Raw genomic sequence first — 21,119 nt, forward strand, 5'->3', positions numbered from 1 at the left:
CATCCTTGAGATGTTTCTACAATGGAATAGAGTCCACTTGTGGTACATTCAATTGATTGGGCATGATTTGGAAAGGCACACACCTGTCTATAAGGTCTCACAGTTGAGAGTGCATGTCAGAGCAAGAACCAAGCCATGAGGTCGAAGGAATTGTCCGTAGACAAAAAAAATCTGCAGCATTGAAGGTTCCCAAGAACACAGTGGCCTCAATCATTCTTAAATGAAAGAAGTTTGGAACCACCAAGACTCTTCCTAGAGCTGGCCACCTGGCCAAACTGAGCAATTGGGGGAGAAGGGCCTTGGTCAGGGAGGTGACAAGAACCTGATGGTCACTCTGACAGAGCTCTAGAGTTCCTCTGTGAATGGGAGAACTTTCCAGAAGGACAACCATCTCTGCAGCACTCCACCAATCAGGCCTTTACGGTAGAGTGGCCAGACAGAAGCCACTCTTCAGTAAAAAGGCACATGACAGCCCACTTGGAATTTGCCAAAAAGCACCTAAAGACTCTCAGACCATGATAATCAAGATTCTCTGGTCTGATGAAACCAAGATTGAACTCTTTGGCCTGAATGCTAAGCGTCACATCTGGAGGAAACCTGTAACCAACCATCCCTACGGTGAAACATGGTGGTGGCAGCATCATGCTGTGGGGATGTTTTGCAGAGGCAGGGGCTGGAAGATTAGTCAGGATCGAGGCAAGGATGAACGGAGCAAAGTACAGAGAGATCATTGATGAAAACCTGCTCAAGAGCGCTCAGGACCTCAGACTGGGGTGAAGGGTCACCTTCCAACAGGACAACGACCCTAAGCACACAGCCAAGACAATGCAGGAGTGGCTTCGGGACAAGTCTCTGAATGTCCTTGAGTGGCCCAGCTAGAGCTCGGACTTGAACCCGATCGAACATCTCTGGAGAGACCTAAAAATAGCTGTGCAGCAACGTTCCCCATCCAACCTGACAAGAGCATGAGAGGATCTGCAGAGAAGAATGGGAGAAACTCCCCAAACACAGATGTGCCAAGCTTGTAGCGTCATACCCAAAAAGACTCGATGCTGTAATTGCTGCCAAAGGTGCTTCAACAAAGTACTGAGTAAAGGGTCTGTATATATATATATATTTAAAATATGTAAAATATATATATATATTTTTTTTAAATTAGCAAATCATTCTAAAAAACTGTTTTTGCTTTGTTATTATGGGGTATTGTGTTTAGATTGATGAGGGAAAAAAACAATTTAGTACATTTAGAGTAAGGCTGTAACGTAACAAAATGTGGAAAAAGTCAAGGGGTCTGAAGACTTTCTGAAGGGACTGTATATAGTACAGGTCGACCGATTATGATTTTTCAACACCGATACCGATTATTGGAGGACCAAAAAACAAAAAAGCCGATACCGATTAATCTGACGATTTAAAAAAAATGTATTTGTAATAATGACAATTACAACAATACTGAATGAACACTTATTTTATCTTAATATAATACATCAATAAAATCAATTTAGCCTCAAATAAATAATGAAACATGTTCAATTTGGTCTAAATAATGCAAAAACGAAGTGTTGGAGAAGAGAGTAAAAGTACAATATGTGCCATGTAAGAAAGCTAACGTTTAAGTTCCTTGCTCAGAACATGAGAACATATGAAAGCTGGTGGTTCCTTTTAACATGAGTCTACAATATTCCCAGGTAAGAGGTTTTAGGTTGTAGTTATTTTAGGAATTATAGGACAATTTCCCTCTATACCATTTGTATTTCATTAACCTTTGACTATTGGATGTTCTTATAGGCACTTTAGTATTGCCAGTGTAACAGTATAGCTTCCGCCCCTCTCCTCGCTCCTCCCTGGGCTCGAACCAGGAACACAACGACAACAACTTACCTTGGTTTACTGCATTTGCGTAACAGGCAGTCTCCTTGTGGAGTGCAACGAGAGGCAGGTGGTTATAGCGTTGGACTAGTTAACTGTAAGGTTGCAAGATTGGATCCCCCGAGTTGACAAGGTGAAAATCTGTCGTTCTGCCCCTGAACGAGGCAGTTAACCCACCGTTCCTAGGCCATCATTGAAAATAAGAATGTGTTCTTAACTGACTTGCCTAGTTAAATAAAGATTCAATAAAGGTGTAAAAAATCGGCCAAATCGGTGACCAAAAATACAGATTTCCGATTGTTATGAAAACTTGAAATTGGCCCTAATCAATCGGCCATTCCGATTAATCGGTCGACCTCTAGTATATAGTGCTACTCTAGGGCTGTAGCAGATCATTGACTTCGATATATTGATATGTTGTTGTTACATTGACATAACAATACAGTTGTGTCCATTTTACACCTGTGTGTTGATATGTATTGTTGTGTGTTGTCAAACTAAACAGAAATCAAATGCAGTGCATCATGTCCCCGAGATAAATCCAATATTGCATTGTTTTCTTTGAGATCAGTTGTGTTTTTCTGTGTCCTTAGTCCAAGGTTAACACCTCTAGGGAAGGAACATAACAAAATCAAGCACCAAGAAAACTATACCCAGACTCTATATAGTGAATAAATAGGAACGTTATGGTGCTATACTAATAGTGGATGACAAGCAAGAGCCATGATGCTAATCGAAGGGGACAAAGAAGAGACACTTATTATGATATTGTGTTTGGAAGGTGCTTATTCAAGGTAGTCCAGATCACAGCCCGTGTGTGTGTGTGTGCGTGTGCGTGTGTGTGTGTGTGTGTGTGGCGCGCGCACTGCTAGGGTAGAGGGCAGTTTCAAGGGGACCCTGTCAGGTGGTATGCACTGTGCAGTTACACACACACACACACAAACGTAAATACAAACACAGACATCCATAACACCGGTATACGTTTTTTCACTAGGATCAAGGTTGAAGCCCCCTAGAAGCAGTCCTGGTTACCTCACCACCCTCTCTGAAGGAACAAAGTGATTATCTGACCTGCACAGGGCCAACTGATGTCCATAAAGCATCTACAATGCATTACAAACTGGTTGATAGAAACTCTTACCTTTCTGAAATGTTTACTGACTACTGGCTTTCTCAATTATTGAACACACTAGGCCTTAATGACCATAGTTTGTTAAGGTGACCAATCTTCTGTTATAATAAAGATTTATCCAGGGTTGAAAGTAAGCCGGTATAGCGTCCCGGCAAAATAAATATTGGGAGTACGCCATACCGGTAAAACATGAGCCTATAACGATAATTAACACAAAATGCCAAGAAAACTATATATAACATTATTTAACATTACCACATGTCAGCCACAGTATACACTCCAAATTGAGTTGGTTTGACGAGAACACTTACATTTTGCCAAGGCGGAGATGAGTGGCTGATACCAAGACGCACGCGGACATCAGGCTAGGTGTAGGCCTTATGAAAATCACAGAATGTCATCATAATACAAGTTTAGGTGTTTTCTAAAAAAAGTATTGTTTCCATTCATCAAATTGTGGGTGCACAGTGCACTGTTTGGATGCTGGAATTATTTTGTGAATGGACGAACATGAATGGGTAGCTTACAGGAGCGCTTTTTTGAAATGATTGTTTGAACAATCAGATGAAAACATCACTGGTTGTGTTTATTCTACATTAAAAGATAATACATGTTAATAGCTCAATTTGAAGTCGGCAGTTTACATACACTTAGGTTGGAGTCATTCCACAAACTACTTGTTAACAAACTATAATTTTGGCAAGTCGGGTAGGACATCTACTTTGTGCATGACACAAGTCATTTTTCCAACAATTGTTTACAGACAGATTATTTCACTTATAATTCACTGTATCACAATTCCAGTGGGTCAGAAGTTTACATACACTAAGCTGACTATGACTTTAAACAGCTTGGAACATTTCAGAAAATTATGTTATGGCTTAAGAAGCTTTTGATAGACTAATTTACATAACTTGAGTCAACTGGAGGTGTACCTGTGGATGTATTTCAATGCCTACCTTCAAACTCAGTGCCTCTTTGCTTGACATCATGGGAAAATCAAAAGAAATCAGCCAAGACCTCAGAAAATAAATTGTAGACCTCTACAAGTCTGGTTCATCCTTGGGAGCAATTTTCAAATGCCTGAAGGTACCACGTTCATCTGTACAAACAATAGTACACAAGTATAAACACCATGGGACCACGCAGCCGTCATACCGCTCAGGAAGGAGACGCGTTCTGTCTCCTAGAGATGAATGTACTTTGGTGCGAACATTGTAAATCAATCCCAGAACAACAGCAAAGGACCTTGTGACGATGCTGGCGGAAACAGGTACAAAAGTATCTATATCCACAGTAAAACGAGTCCTGTATCGTAACCTGAAAGGCCACTCAGCAAGAAAGAAGCCACTGCTCCGAAACCGCCATTAAAAAAATCCAGACTACGGTTTGCAACTGCACATGGGGACAAAGATCGTACTTTTTGGAGAAATGTCCTCTGGTCTGATGAAACAAAAATAGAACTGTTTGGCCATAATGACCATCGATATGTTTGGAGGAAAAAGGGGGAGGCTTGCAAGCCATAAACACCATCCCAACTGTGAAGCATAGGGTGACAGCATCATGTTGTGGAGGTGCTTTGCTGCAGGAGGGACTGGTGCACTACACAAAATAGATGGCATCATGAGGCAGGACAATTATGTGGATATATTGAAGCAACATCTCAAGACATCAGTCAGGAAGTTAAAGCTTGGTCGCAAATGGGTCTTCCAAATGGACAATGACCCAAAGCACCCTTCCAAAGTTGTGGCAAAATGGCTTAAGGACAATAAAGTCAAGGTATTGGAGTGGCCATCACAAAGCCCTGACCTCAATCCTATAGAAAATTTGTGGGCAGAATGTTTGACCCAAGTTAAACAATTTCAAGGCAGTGCTACCAAATACTAATTGAGTGTATGTAAACTTCTGACCCACTGGGAATGTGATGAAAGAAATAAAAGTTGAAATAAATAATTATCTCTACTATTATTCTGACATTTCACATTCTTAAAATCAAGTGGTGATCCTAACTGACCTAAGACACGGAATCTTTACTAGGATTAAATGTCAGGAATTGTGAAACTGAGTATAAATGTATTTGGTTGAGGTGTATGTAAACTTCTGACTTCAAATGTATGTGACAAAATCTTTATTAGGCCTACTAGGCCCACAGAGATTGTATTAAATGAATAGGGATTATATACGTGATTCTATGATTACACCCAGGCTATAATACATGTTTTTTTGCACACATAGGGAGTCCCTTACTGGTAAGAAATTAAATCAACTTTCATCCCTGGATTTACCCATGCCTTAGACTACAGCACATACTGCCATGCTGAATGTACATCAAAGGAGGCTGGTGGGAGGAGTTTTAGGAGAATTGAAATGGCTGGAATGGAATAGATGGAACGGTATCAAACACATCAAACATAATGGAAACCACATGTTCGACTCCATTCAATGAATTCCATTCCAGCCATTACAATCAGCCAGTATAGCTCCTCAAACCAGCCTCCACTGATGTACATGTACGGTTGGTTCTTTGGAAGACACATGACATTGCTGAACTTAGATGCAGGTGCAAAGGAGAAGAGCAGAGGAGTAGCAGGCAGGACAGAGGGAGACCAGAGAGAGAACAGACACACAGAAAGGGTTAGGCTAGAGCTCATGGAAACCATAGAGACAGGGAGCAATTTACCAGTTTTTTGAACATTTTGATAAAGCATTCCTTAATTGCTGATTGTGCATTTATTTATAAGTGCATAAATGTCATTTTATCTACAGTCTTCGTTTTTTGTTGATGCATACACTGTATACATGACCTAATGTATAATAACTGATACCAATAATGTATATATGAGGTGATGTATTATAGATGACGCCAAAGGACTATGATATTTGTTTTGTGTCTCAAAACTCTATTTGAGTGGTCCACAATGTGTTTGTTTTTTTAAACTGTATTTTGTACTGTCAATTATTGTATCATTGTGGAGTGACACTTTAATACATTATTCTTACCCTCTATTATTCTGTGATTAACCATGTTATTTAATGCCGGTAAAATATTTACAGTCATGCCAGTAACAACTGAATTCAATTTGATAGAGTACAACACAAGGCGCGCACATTGCACACAGACATAGGGAACAAGATTGTCACAAACACGTACAATGGCAAAACACCAGTAAGGCACAAGCAGATACAGGTAAAGATAGAACTGGCACAGAACCGAGAGGGCACAGGCGTACACACGACACCAGCACCAACAGTGAGGGGTTAACTGGATAACTGGTGCCACTATGTGCCTATAATCCTCAGACCAACAGACCAGACCACAGTATGTGTTAGCCTAATTGGTTCTGCAACATTAACAGAGGGATGGAGACAGAAAGAGTGGGAGGCAGAGGGGAAGAAAGAGAAGGCGTTGGGAGGCAGAGAGAGGTAGGGTGATTTGGAGACTGCGAGACTATGGGGTGAGTGGAGCAAGAGGGTGGATGAAAGAAAGGGATAAACAGAGAGAGAGAGGCAGGAGGATAGAGAGAGAAGGGGGAGGGAGAGCAGTGCTAGGCGGTGTCAGCTCCTGTAGACTGTTCTCCACTCGTTAGCTCATGGTGTCAAAAGGGTGAATGAGCACTAGACGGAGACATTCATTTCCCAATAAACTCAACTTCAACAGCAGGGAGGGAGGGAGCAGAGAGAGGGAGAGGCTGAGAGAAAGAATGAGGCAAAGGAATTAACAGAAAAAGAGAAAGAGAGAGAGGAGGAAGTGAAGAGAGTGAGGATGAGATACAGTCTGCCCAGCTAGCACATTGTGGGAACGTACATTTTTAGGTACCCATTGGTTCTGGGAATGAAACAATACGTTTTCTGACCGTTAAAGCTGAACGTTTTTTAACTGTTCTGAAAACAGACATGATAATTTGACCTGTTCTGGGAACATACATTTTTAAGTTGCAGGGAGGTTCTGAGAACGTTTTACTATGGTTCCCTGAGAGGTTTTATTAATGTTGTGAGAACTAAAATTCAAGGTTATTTGAAGGTAATTAAATAATGTTCTGAGAACATGTTTCAATAAGACTTTTAATAACACTGCTAGATTAGTTTAGATTAACTGTTTTGAACTCCAAGCATAGATAGGACCCATGGAAATGAATTTGCTCAGGCAATAATCATACAAGCCATTTTTTTTATTGTGGCACAGCGACTGTGAGATTCAAAACCATGATCTTCTGTTCTCTATCCATGGAATTAGTCCAAGTCCACTGCACCACCAGAAAGGAAGTAGCATGCCATGTTTTTTTTTTACTCATACAAAGCTGACCCAATTTCAAAGAAAACAAGCACTCTTTAAGAACCATGTGTTGCCAATTAGTGGAACGGCCAACACACCTGAACACACAACATAGAGAAAGTTTTGTTGACGCTGAGAACGGAATGTATGTTTTTAAATAACATTCTTAGAACGTTCTTTGAATGTTACTAATGTTTTCTTGTTTTTTTATGGAATGTCTTCTTAATGTTCTGAGAACATGACTTTAAATAGAACCATAAGGAAAACTGCAGAAAACGATTTGCTGAAGTATTGAAATTCCCATAGAAGAACGTTGTTACTTCTCGTTCTCTGAACGTTCTGAGAACTTTACATGAAATAGAACCATGTATAAGCCTGTAGAAAACATTATGCTGAACTTCCGAAATTCCCACAGAAGAACATTGTTTCTTATCGTTCTCTGACCGTTCAGAGAACATAACTTTAAAGCCGGTTGTGAAGGTCCTGGGCTGGCGTGGTTACACGTGGTCGTGTGGCCAGTTGGACGTGCTGCCAAATTCTTTAAAACAATGTTGGAGGCAGCTTTTGGTAGAGAAATTAACATTAAATTCTCTGGTAACAGCCCTGGTAGACATTCCTGCAGTCAGCATGCCAATTGTACGCTCCCTCAAAACTTGAGACATCTGTGGCACTGTGTTGTGTGACAAAATTGCACATTTTAGAGTGGCCTTTTATTGTCCCCATCACAAGGTGCACCAATGTAATGATCATGCTGTTTAATCAGCTTCTTGATATGCCACAACTGTCAGGTGGATGGATTATCTTGGCAAATGAGAAATGCTCACTAACAAGGATGTAAACAAATTTCTGCCCAAAATGTGAGAGAAATATATTTTCTGTGCATATTGAACATTTCTGGGAACTTTCATTTCAGCTCATGAAACATTTCAGCTCATGAAACATGGAACCAACACTTTCTTTTCAAAATAATTCAGACCCCTTGACTTTTTCCACAATTTGTTACGTTACAGCCAATTGATTAAATATGTTTTCCCTCATCAATCTACACATAATACCCCATAATGACTAAGTGAAAAACAGGTTTGTATACATTTTTGCAAATGTCTTAAAAAGAAAAAAACTGAAATGCCTTATTTACATAAGTATTCAGACCCTTTGCTATGAGACTCGAAATTGAGCTTAGGTGCATCCTGTTTCCATTGATCATCCTTGAGATGTTTCTACAACTTGACTGGAATCCACCTGTGGTAAATTCAATTGATTGGAGGGCACACATCTGTCGATATAAGGTCCCACAGCTGACAGTGCATGTCAGACCAAGCCATGAGGAATTGTCCGTAGAGCTCCAAGACAGCATTGTGTCGAGGCAAAAATCTGGGGTACCAAAATATTTCTGCAGCATTGAAGGTCCCCAAGAACACAGTGGCCTCCATCATTTTCAAATTGAAGAAGTTTGGAACCACCAAGACTCTTCCTAGAGCTCGCCACCCGGCCAAACTGAGCAATTGGAGGAGAAGGGCCTTGGTCGGGGAGGTGACCAAGAACCCGATGGTCACTCTGACAGAGCTCCAGAGTCCCTTTGTGGAGATGGGGAAACCTTCCAGAAGGACAACCATCTCTGCAGCACTCCACCAATCAGGCCTTTATGGTAGAGTGGCCAGATGGAAGCCACTCCTGAGTAAAAGGCACATGACAGCCCGCTTTAAGTTTGCCAAAATACACCTAAAGACTCTCAGACCATGAGAAACAAGATTCTCTGGTCTGATGAAACCAAGATTGAACTCTTTGGCCTGAATGCTAAGCGTCACGTCTGGAGGAAACCTGGAACCATCCCTACGGTGAAGCATGATGGTGGCAGCATCATGCTGTGGGGATGTTTTTCAGAGGCAGGGACTGGGAGACTCGTGAGGATCAAGGGAAAGATGAACGGAGCAAAGTACAGAAAAATCCTTGATGAAAACTTGCTCCAGAGTGCTCGGGACAGGACAATGACCCTAAGCACACAGCCAAGACAACGCAGGAGTGGCTTTGGGACAAGTCTCTGAATGTCCTTGAGTTGCCCAGCCAGAGTCCGGACATAAACCCGAACCCGCAGCGAAGCTCCCCATCCAACCTGACAGAGCTTGAGAAGAGATCTGCAGAGAAGAATGGGAGAAACTCCCACAAAACAAGTGTGCCAAGCTTGTAGCATCATACCCAAGAAGACTCGAGGCTGTAATCGCTGGCAAAGGTGCTTCAACAAAGTACTGAGTAAAAAGTCTGAATACTTATGCAAATGTAATACTACAGTTTTTTCACAAAAAAAACTTTCTCTAAAAAAACGTTTTCTAAATAACTGTTTTTGCTTTGTCATTATGGGGTATTGTGTGTCGATTAATGAGAGGGGAAAACTATTGAGTAAATTTTAGAATAAGGCTGTAATGTAACAAAATGTGAAAAAAGTCAAGGGATCGGAATACTTTCCAAATGCACTGTATGTATATATATTAATATTCCGGTCTCTGACATTGCGCATTCTGATATTTCTTAATTTCTTAATGTTTTTTTTCTGCATTAGGTGTGTATCGTTTATTTTATTTGTGCCAGGTATTACTGCACTGTTGGAGCTAGAAACACAAACATTTCTCTGCACCTGCAATAACATCTGAAAATCTGTGTATGATTTGATCATACTGTACTATACACCTTGTTCTGACAGTGATGTGTGTTCTAAAGCCTTATAATAAACTGTGCACAGTACCACAGGCCCACTTTTCAATTACTAAGTCATCCCCTTTCAACATGCCTCCAATAATCAATCCTCTCATCAATACTGGATCCTAAATAGTACTTCTTTAGATCTTTGAATAAGGTAGCAACTACATCACCCAAAAACAGAATCACCCCAGTCCACATTATGTATCTAGAGTGTTTTTCCTACTGAATAGACTAGTATGTAAATGAGAGTGTAGTGTTGTGGTGATATGCTGGCTTCGAGGCAAGTAACACACAGGTCAACAGGGCCAGACAGATTACCAGGATGTGTACTCCGAGCATGCGCTGACCAAATGGCAGGTGTCTTCACTGATATTTTCAGCCTCTCCCTGTCTGAGTCTGTAATACCAACATGTTTCAAGCAGACCACCATAGTCCCTGTGCCCAAGAACACTAAGGTAACCTGCCTAAATGACTACCGACCCGTAGCACTCACGTCTGTAGCCATGAAGTGCTTTGAAAGGCTGGTCATGGCTCACATCAACACCATTATCCCAGAAACTCTAGACCCACTCCAATAAGCATACCGCCCCAACAGATGATGCAATCTCTATTTCACTCCACACTGCCCTTTCCCACATGGACATCTATGTGAGAATTATATTAATTGACTACAGCTCAGCGTTCAACACCATAGTACCCTCAAAGTTCATCACTAAGCTAAGGACCCTGGGACTAAACACCTCCCTCTGCAACTGGATCCTGGACTTCCTGAGGGGCCGCCCCCAGGTGGTAAGGGTAGGTACAACACATCCGCTACGTTGATCCTCAACACAGGGGCCCCTCAGGGGTACGTGCTCAGTCCCCTCCTGTACTCCCTGTTCACTCATGACTGCACAGCTAGGCACGACTCCAACACCATCATTAAGTTTGCTGATGACACAACATCTGTAGGCCTGATCACCGACAACGATGAGATCTGGCCGTGTGGTGCCTATTCCCCCTCAGGAGACTGAAAAGATTTCACATGGATCGTCAGATCCTCAAGAAGTTCTACAGCTGCACCATCGAGAGCATCCTGATTTCTTTGCATCACTGCCTGATATGGCAACTGCTCGGCCTCTGACCGCAATGCATTAGAGGGTAGCGCGTACGGTGCAGTACATCACCGGGGCAAAGCTACCTCTATACCAGGCGTGTCAGAGGATGGCCCTAAAAATTGTCATAGACTCCAGCCACCCTAGTGATAGACTGTTCTCTCTGCTAACGCACGGCAAGCGATACCGGAGCGCCAAGTCTAGGACCAAAAGGCTTCTCAACAGCTTCTACCCCCAAGCCATAAGACTCCTGAACAGCTAATCAAATGGCTACCGAGACTATTTGCACCCCCCCCCCCCCCCCGCACATTGACTCTGTACCAGTATCCCCTGTATTTGTTACTTTAATTTCTTATTATTTACTTTTTCTTAAAACAGCAATGCTGGTTAAGGGCTTGTAAGTAAGCATTTCACTGTAAGGTGTTTGGCGCATGTGACAAATACAATTTTATTTTATTTGATAAGTGATGCATCAGGCCAACTGCTCACAACCAGGACTCATTCCCATGGCCTTACACGGAGGATCCACTCAGCACTCTACACTAATCTTTAGATCTCAGGGCTGCAGACAAACACACATACAAACATAGGCACATAGGCACACAGTTTCCGGCGCCGACAGAGATGGCCGCCTCGCTTCGCGTTCCTAGGAAACTATGCAGTTTTTTGTTTTTTTACGTGTTATTTCTTACATTAGTACCCCAGGTCATCTTAGGTTTCATTACATACAGTCGAGAAGAACTACTGAATATAAGATCAGCTTCAACTCACCATCAGTACGACCAAGAATATGTTTTTCGCGACGCGGATCCTGTGTTCTGCCTTTCAAACAGGACAACGGAATGGATCCCATGCAGCGACCCAAAAAAACGACTCCGAAAAAGAGGGAAACGAGGCGGTCTTCTGGTCAGACTCCGGAGACGGGCACATCGTGCACCACTCCCTAGCATTCTTCTCGCAATGTCCAGTCTCTTGACAACAAGGTTGATGAAATCCGAGCAAGGGTAGCATTCCAGAGGGACATCAGAGACTGTAACGTTCTTTGCTTCACGGAAACATGGCTCACTGGAGAGACGCTATCCGAGGCGGTGCAGCCAGCGGGTTTCTCCACGCATCGCGCCGACAGAAACAAACATCTTTCTGGTAAGAAGAGGGGCGGGGGCGTATGCCTTATGGCTAACGAGACATGGTGTGATGAAATAAACATACAGGAACTCAAATCCTTCTGTTCACCTGATTTAGAATTCCTCACAATCAAATGTAGACCGCATTATCTACCAAGAGAATTCTCTTCGATTATAATCACAGCCGTATATATCCCCCCCAAGCAGACACATCGATGGCTCTGAACGAACTTTATTTGACTCTTTGCAAACTGGAATCCATACATCCTGAGGCTGCATTCATTGTAGCTGGGGATTTTAACAAGGCTAATCTGAAAACAAGACTCCCTAAATTTTATCAGCATATCGATTGCGCAACCAGGGGTGGAAAAACCTTGGATCATTGTTTCGGAAAAGCTGACCACAACTCCATTTTGTTGATCCCTGCCTACAGACAGAAACTAAAACAAGAGGCTCCCACGCTGAGGTCTGTCCAACGCTGGTCCGACCAAGCTGACTCCACACTCCAAGACTGCTTCCATCACGTGGACTGGGATATGTTTCGTATTGCGTCAGATAACAATATTGACGAATACGCTGATTCGGTGTGCGAGTTCATTAGAACGTGCATTGAAGATGTCGTTCCCATAGCAACGATTAAAACATTCCCTAACCAGAAACCGTGGATTGATGGCAGCATTCGCGTGAAACTGAAAGCGCGAACCACTGCTTTTAATCAGGGCAAGGTGACTGGTAACATGACCGAATACAAAACAGTGCAGCTATTCCCTCCGCAAGGCTATCAAACAAGCTAAGCGTCAGTACAGAGACAAAGTAGAATCTCAATTCAACGGCTCAGACACAAGAGGCATGTGGCAGGGTCTACAGTCAATCACGGACTACAAGAAGAAATCCAGCCCAGTCACGGACCAGGATGTCTTGCTCCCAGGCAGACTAAATAACTTTTTTGCCCGCTTTGAGGACAATACAGTGCCACTGACATGGCCTGCAACGAAAACATGCGGACTCTCCTTCACTGCAGCCGAGGTGAGTAAGACATTTAAACGTGTTAACCCTCGCAAGGCTGCAGGCCCAGATGGCATCCCCAGCAGCGCCCTCAGAGCATGCGCAGACCAGCTGGCCGGTGTGTTTACGGACATATTCAATCAATCCCTATACCAGTCTGCTGTTCCCACATGCTTCAAGAGGGCCACCATTGTTCCTGTTCCCAAGAAAGCTAAGGTAACTGAGCTAAACGACTACCGCCCCGTAGCACTCACTTCCGTCATCATGAAGTGCTTTGAGAGACTAGTCAAGGACCATATCACCTCCACCCTACCTGACACCCTAGACCCACTCCAATTTGCTTACCGCCCAAATAGGTCCACAGACGATGCAATCTCAACCACACTGCACACTGCCCTAACCCATCTGGACAAGAGGAATACCTATGTGAGAATGCTGTTCATCGACTACAGCTCGGCATTCAACACCATAGTACCCTCCAAGCTCGTTATCAAGCTCGAGACCCTGCGTCTCGACCCCGCCCTGTGCAACTGGGTACTGGACTTCCTGACGGGCCGCCCCCAGGTGGTGAGGGTAGGCAACAACATCTCCTCCCCGCTGATCCTCAACACTGGGGCCCCACAAGGGTGCGTTCTGAGCCCTCTCCTGTACTCCCTGTTCACCCACGACTGCGTGGCCACGCACGCCTCCAACTCAATCATCAAGTTTGCGGACGACACAACAGTGGTAGGCTTGATTACCAACAACGACGAGACGGCCTACAGGGAGGAGGTGAGGGCCCTCGGAGTGTGGTGTCAGGAAAATAACCTCACACTCAACGTCAACAAAACTAAGGAGATGATTGTGGACTTCAGGAAACAGCAGAGGGAACACCCCCCTATCCACATCGATGGAACAGTAGTGGAGAGGGTAGCAAGTTTTAAGTTCCTCGGCATACACATCACAGACAAACTGAATTGGTCCACTCACACAGACAGCATCGTGAAGAAGGCGCAGCAGCGCCTCTTCAACCTCAGGAGGCTGAAGAAATTCGTCTTGTCACCAAAAGCACTCACAAACTTCTACAGATGCACAATCGAGAGCATCCTGGCAGGCTGTATCACCGCCTGGTACGGCAACTGCTCCGCCCTCAACCGTAAGGCTCTCCAGAGGGTAGTGAGGTCTGCACAACGCATCACCGGGGGCAAACTACCTGCCCTCCAGGACACCTACACCACCCAATGTTACAGGAAGGCCATAAAGATCATCAAGGACATCAACCACCCGAGCCACTGCCTGTTCACCCCGCTATCATCCAGAAGGCGAGGTCAGTACAGGTGCATCAAAGCTGGGACCGAGAGACTGAAAAACAGCTTCTATCTCAAGGCCATCAGACTGTTAAACAGCCACCACTAACATTGAGTGGCTGCTGCCAACACACTGACACTGACACTGACTCAACTCCAGCCACTTTAATAATGGGAATTGATGGGAATGATGTAAATATATCACTAGCCACTTTAAACAATGCTACTTTATATAATGTTACTTACCCTACATTATTCATCTCATATGCATACGTATATACTGTACTCTATATCATCGACTGCATCCTTATGTAATACATGTATCACTAGCCACTTTAACTATGCCACTTTGTTGACATACTCATCTCATATGTATATACTGTACTCGATACCATCTACTGTATCTTGCCTATGCTGCTCTGTACCATCACTCATTCATATATCCTTATGTACATATTCTTTATCCCCTTACACTGTGTATAAGACAGTAGTTTTGGAATTGTTAGTTAGATTACTTGCTGGTTATTACTGCATTGTCGAAACTAGAAGCACAAGCATTTCGCTACACTCGCATTGACATCTGCTAACCATGTGTATGTGACAAATAAAATTTGATTTGATTTGACACACTCTCTCTCTGTCTCTCACACACACACACACACACACAAACATGTGCACACATATTCTTAAATGGAAAAACATACTCACGTAATTTCTCCCTAATAAATGCATACTTACTAAGGGACAGAGCATCTATGAATACATACTCAGCTGTTCCTCAGTCAATGCAGTCACTGAAATGGATTCCCAGAAATCTTTTTAGGTATGAAAGAGACTTTGACTATTAAAAGAGGAACCGTTTGTCAAGGTTATTAAGAAAATCTATTTGATTTAATGTTATTTAACTGTCAAACGAAAGCCTTATATTTAACTAAGTGGAGACCCTTACTGATAGACTCCCTCTCCATGTTTATCCAAGACAGTAGACTCCCTGAACTCTTATACACACACACACACAAACACATGCCCTTGGAACTGTGGTTAAAAATAACTAAAAGATGCTGCTAATAATAATAATGAACCAAGAAGACAGGACCCTGCTGTGCTGAGTGGCACATATGTGTGTGCGTATGCGTGTGTGTGTTGCCTGAATCACGGCCCTGAAAGCACACAGCTGTGTTACCTGTGTTGACTTCAGACACCCTGGGGAGTGTTACATCATATGCCCTCCACCATCCATCCATCCACACACACGCACAAATACCACCCCCACCACCACAACCCCATGTCACCCACAGAGAGAGAATCCCACAGAGCGGTGACATCACTGCTGCTTGGCTAACACCATAACTGCAGCTGAACCACATAGGTGATACCACAGTAACTGAACCTGCCATATCCCCAACCTCCCAATTGGCTGCTAAACACATTACACAGTCAATTGTGTTAGATCTGCTTATATGCGTGTACTAGTCATATACTGTGGTCCTGGAAGGCTACTGGGTGTGCTAACCCATAATGTCTGCACACCTAAAGACTGTGTTAGCCCACTCAGCTAAAGCCTAGGTATTAGCACAAGTGTTTACTGTATGTCTCAGACAGTGTTATTGGAAAAGACTCAACCCACAGATATCGTTCCCTGAACCACCTCAGCTACACACAGTATTTCCCCTGATAAATAATCAAATAAAACATTATGACTATTCTGAACAAAAAACGCACCGTTCATGCCATTGTAGATGCTGCGGTGGTGAGGGGACAACTCGTCTCCAGTGGTCCTCCTCTGTACCCCCTCCCTGCCTGCTGGGGGGCTGCTGCTGTACCTCCCCTTCCCGTGCTCTGAACTGGGGCTGTGGTGGAGGTTCTGGTGTCGTAACACTTCAGGGCTCCCCACTATCACCCGACCCTTCCTCAGGTGCTCTGGTGTCCCCGGCAGTGCCTGTTTGGCCTCAGGGCTCCCACATCCAGCCCCAACCACGACCGGATTACCCCTGTGTCTCTGTGAGAGGTCTGGACTTGACTGACCCGGAACCTGGTTTGGCCCTAGCCCTTGCCCAGCCCCCAAGAGCTGTTTCTGGGCCAGCATGTCAGCACTGCTGGGTTTGGACTGAGCCTTGGCCTCCAGTCTAGTAGGGGATTTGCCGTGTTTCTCTGGGCTGCAGGGTCCCCGGAGGCCCCAGGGGTCAGGGCTGGTGAGGGACCCCCCACGGGGCCTGCAGGCCTGTGGGAAGGTGTGGTAGTCTGGGGTGGAGCTGTGGCGACGGCCTGTAGACTCTGGGCCTGGGCCCTCTGGTTTGTCATGGTTAGAGACAGGGTTGGAGCCCAGCCCGGAACCCTGGGTAGGGGGCTTTTGATGGGGGTGGTCGGGGTTGTCCGTGCTCCCCGCGCTGGAGTTGCTGCTCCCATCCCCCACGTCTCGGAGCAGGCACGTTGTAGCCCCCCCAGTTTGAGACAGACTACTCTGGCTGTCGATGGAACTTCTGCACCCTGCACCCCGCACTGCTCCTCCCCCTTCTCCCCTCTCCTCGTCCATTAGGATACACAGCTCCTTGAGCTCCAGGTTCTCTCTGATCACCTCTCCCTGGCGCTGCTCGAGCTCCTTCAGTTTGTGCAGGTAAAGGGACACCTCTTTTCTCATGAGGCCAGCGCTGTAGCGTCCCAGGCGCTGCCACTCCCGAGACACACGCTTGCCCTTCTGACGGTCGTCATCAAGGAAACAGCACAGGTCCCGCAGCTCTTGGTTATCCTCCTGCAACTTCTGGTTCACGTCCTGGATACACACACACACACACACACACACAGGAGCAAGCACAGAGGAGGTGATGCAGTTGAAGTCGGAAGTTTACATACACTTAGGTGGAGTCATTAAAACTCGTTTTTCAACCACTCCACAAACTACCTGTTAACAAACTATAGTTTTGACAAATCGGTTATGACATCTACTTTGTGCATGACACAAGTAATTTTTCAAAAAATTGTTTCCCGACAGATTATTTCACTTATAATTCACTGTATCACAATTCCAGTGGGTCAGAAATGTACATACACTAAGTTGACTGTGCCTTTAAACAGCTTGGAAAATTCCAGAAAATAATGTCATGGCTTTAGAAGCTTCTGATAGGCTAATTGACATAATTTGAGTTAATTAGAGGTGTACTTCAAGGCCTACCTTCAAACTCAGTGCCTCTTTGCTTGACATCATGGGAAAGTCAAAAGAAATCAGCCAAGACCTCAGTCTTGAATTGTATGAATTGTAGACCTCCACAAGTCTGGTTCATCCTTGGGAGCAATTTCCAAATGCCTGAAGGTACCACGTTCATCTGTACAAACAATAGTACGCAAGTATAAACACCATGGGACCACGCAGCCGTCATACCGCTCAGGAAGGAGACGCGTTCTGTCTCCTAGAGATGAACGTACTTTCGTACAAAAAGTGCAAATCAATCCCAGAACAACAACAAAGGACCATGTGAAGATGCTGGAGGAAACAGTATCAAAAGTATCTATATCCACAGTAAAACAAGTCCTATATCAACATAACCTGAAAGGCCGCTCAGCAAGAAAGAAGCCACTGCTCCAAAACCTTCATAAGAAAAGCCAGACTACGGTTTGCAACTGCACATGGGGACAAAGATCGTACTTTTGGGGAAAATGTCCTCTGGTCTGATGAAACAAAAATGGAACTGTTTGGCCATAATTTTTGGAGGAAAAGGGGGAGGTTTGCAAGCCTAAGAATACCATCCCAACCGTGAAGCACAGGGGTGGCAGCATCATGTTGTGGGGGTGCTTTGCTGCAGGAGGGACTGGTGCACTACACAAAATAGATGGCATCATGAGGTAGGACAATTATGTGGATATATTGAAGCGACATCTCGAGACATCAGTCTGGAAGTTATAGCTTGGTCGCAAATGGGTCTTCCAAATGGACAATGACCCTAAGCATACTTCCAAAGTTGTAGCAAAATAGCTTAAGGACAACAAAGCCAAGGTATTGGAGTGGCCATCACAAAGCCCTGACCTCAATCCCATAGAAAATTTGTGGGCAGAACTGAAAAAGCGTGTGAGAGCAAGGAGGCCTACAAACCTAACTCCGATATACCAGCTCTGTTAGAAGGAATTGGCCAAGATTCACTCAACTTATTGTGGGAAGCTTGTAGAAGGCTACCCATAACGTTTGACCCAAGTTAAACAATTTAAAAGGCAATGCTACCAAATACTAATTGAGTGTATGTAAAAAGACAAGGTATTGGAGTGGCCATCACAAAGCCCTGACCTCAATCCCATAGAAAATTTGTGGGCAGTACTGTAAAAGCATGTGAGAGCAAGGAGGCCTACAAACCTAACTCCATTACACCGGCTCTGTCAGGAGGAATGGGCCAAAATTCACTCAACTTATTGTGGGAAGCTTGTGGAAGGCTATCCAAAACATTTGACCCAAGTTCAACCATTTAAAAGGCAATGCTACCAAATACTAATTGAGTGTATGTAAACTTCAGACCCACTGGTAATGTGATGAAAGAAATCAAATCTGAAATAAATCATTCTCTCTACTATTATTCTGACATTTCATATTCTTAAAATAAAGTGGTGAGCCAAACTGACATAAGACAGGGAATCTTTCCTAGGATTAAATGTCAGGAATTGTGAAAAACGGAGTTAAAATTTATTTGGCTACGGTGTATGTAAACTTCAGACTTCAACTGTCCATCACAGAAGATTGAAATATAACAAAACCAATTTGACATAGAAACACAGGATTATTATTATTATTTTTAAATTATATGTATTTATTATTTAAAAAATATGAATAACATTCCACCCATGGGGACACGTCATTTCGACTGCAGGCAAGGGCTACTCCATATCTTCAGCAGTTCCAGCACTTATGATAAGCATACAAGCAACAAGTGGTCCATTGGGTTGAATTATGTAAACCACTTGAAGACTACCTTGCTACATTCAAACCACCTACTGTTGTTATTTTTAAGGAGTTTGCAGTGGTAAATTACAGCTTTTTTAACGCATGAATGATAATAATAATTAGACCATGGATTTTTTCATCAGGAATCCATCAGACATCCATAGAGCAGTGCGCAAACTTGTGCGCCCAGCATTATCAACATCACACCTGCCTCACCTTCAAACCCCGGATCTCTGTCAGGTGCTGCTGGAGTCGCCGGTTCACTTCCCGGATCAAATTTCCGTGGTCAAGCATGACGCCCATCTTCTCGGCTTCTGCCCTCCGTAACCGTCGCACCAGCTCCTCTTTCCTCCACTTCACCAGCTCCTCGTCGCTTATCTTGGAGAGTTCCTCCGCTGGACTCTCTGCGCTCTTGGCCATCAGCTGGGGCTGCGTCCCCTTCTCCATCGTTGAATTTAGGCTAGCCTACTCTAATGAGAAGATAACACTACGACGGTAACCTACTAATTCAGTGCAAAAGCCACCCAAACGTAACTCCTCACCTGCACTTACCCAAATGTACACTCTTTATCTAACGTTCAGATTTATCTAACGCCCATTTTAAAGCTATCCAAGACAAGCAGCGCTCTCCTATATTCCCGCCTTTCTCAAAGTAGTCCGCACGCGGTCTCTTCTGGAGAGCCCATCGCCGGCTCGTGGGCTGTTTCTGGGCATGCCTGCTGCACATAAAGCCTTTGCCTATGGCTCTCCTGCTCCTGCGCTTCGGCCAGAAGGGAGAAGTAGTGGCTGCAGATGCATCTCGAGAAGCAACGGTGCTCTCTCTCTCTCTCTCCCTTTCTCCCTCAGGGGTTGAGTGGCGAGGACGCGTTGTCTTCTTGCGCCATCTGCTGCAGGATTTTATCCTTGTAAACCAATAGATTTTGCACAAAACTGTATTCATCAGGTTTTCAATCATATAACTAGGCCTAGTGTGGACTTTATTAAGATTGAAAACCCTGTGAAGATATTGGTCGGCATAAAAATGTCTACTATGGAAGCTCTTCCTGCCACCAAAAAAAAGGAAAGGTGATCTGTATCACATTAATCCAATGTGCATGTTGAATTTTCATTTAGCAGACACTCTTATCCAAAGCGACTTTCATTAGCAATTAGGGTTAAGTGCTTTTCACCCAGTCGTTCAGGGTGAAAAGGGTTCATTAGAACGTGCGTCGAAGATGTCGTTCCCATAGCAACGATAAAAACATTCCCAAACCAGAAACCTTGGATTGATGGCAGCATTCGCGTGAAACTGAAAGCACGAACCACTGCTTTTAATCAGGGCAAGGTGTCTGGTAATATGTCCGAATATAAACAATGCAGCTATTCCCTCCGCAAGGCTATTAAACAAGCTAAGCGTCAGTACAGAGACAAAGTGGAATCTCAATTCAATGGCTCAGACACAAGAGGCATGTGGCAGGGTCTACAGTCAATCACGGACTACAAGAAGAAACCCAGCCCAGTCACGGACCAGGATGTCTTGCTCCCAGGCAGACTAAATCACTTTTTTGCCCGCTTTGAGGACAATACAGTGCCACTGACACGGCCTGCAACGAAAACATGCGGTCTCTCCTTCACTGCAGCCGAGGTGAGTAAGACATTTAAACGCCCTCAGAGCATGCGCAGACCAGCTGGCCGGTGTGTTTACGGACATATTCAATCAATCCCTATACCAGTCTGCT

The 21,119-nt window shown here is 44.1% G+C and overlaps 1 protein-coding gene across 1 annotated transcript in view; it reads right to left on the bottom strand.

The window, feature by feature from the left end:
* ccdc85a (coiled-coil domain containing 85A) overlaps positions 1-20,161 on the bottom strand; it is a 40,698-nt gene extending 20,537 nt beyond the window's left edge. The window contains exons 1-2 of the mRNA XM_029671929.2: positions 19,618-20,161; positions 16,203-17,250 (exon numbers count right to left, since the gene is read on the bottom strand). Coding sequence (XP_029527789.2) covers positions 16,203-17,250; positions 19,618-19,848 — 1,279 coding nt within the window. The 5' untranslated portion in view covers positions 19,849-20,161. The remainder of the gene's footprint in view (positions 1-16,202; positions 17,251-19,617) is intronic.
* Between the last annotated feature and the right edge of the window lie 958 nt (positions 20,162-21,119).

The sequence above is a fragment of the Oncorhynchus nerka genome, linkage group LG10 (genome assembly GCF_034236695.1).
Source record: "Oncorhynchus nerka isolate Pitt River linkage group LG10, Oner_Uvic_2.0, whole genome shotgun sequence".
NCBI classification, from domain to species: Eukaryota; Metazoa; Chordata; class Actinopteri; order Salmoniformes; family Salmonidae; genus Oncorhynchus; species Oncorhynchus nerka.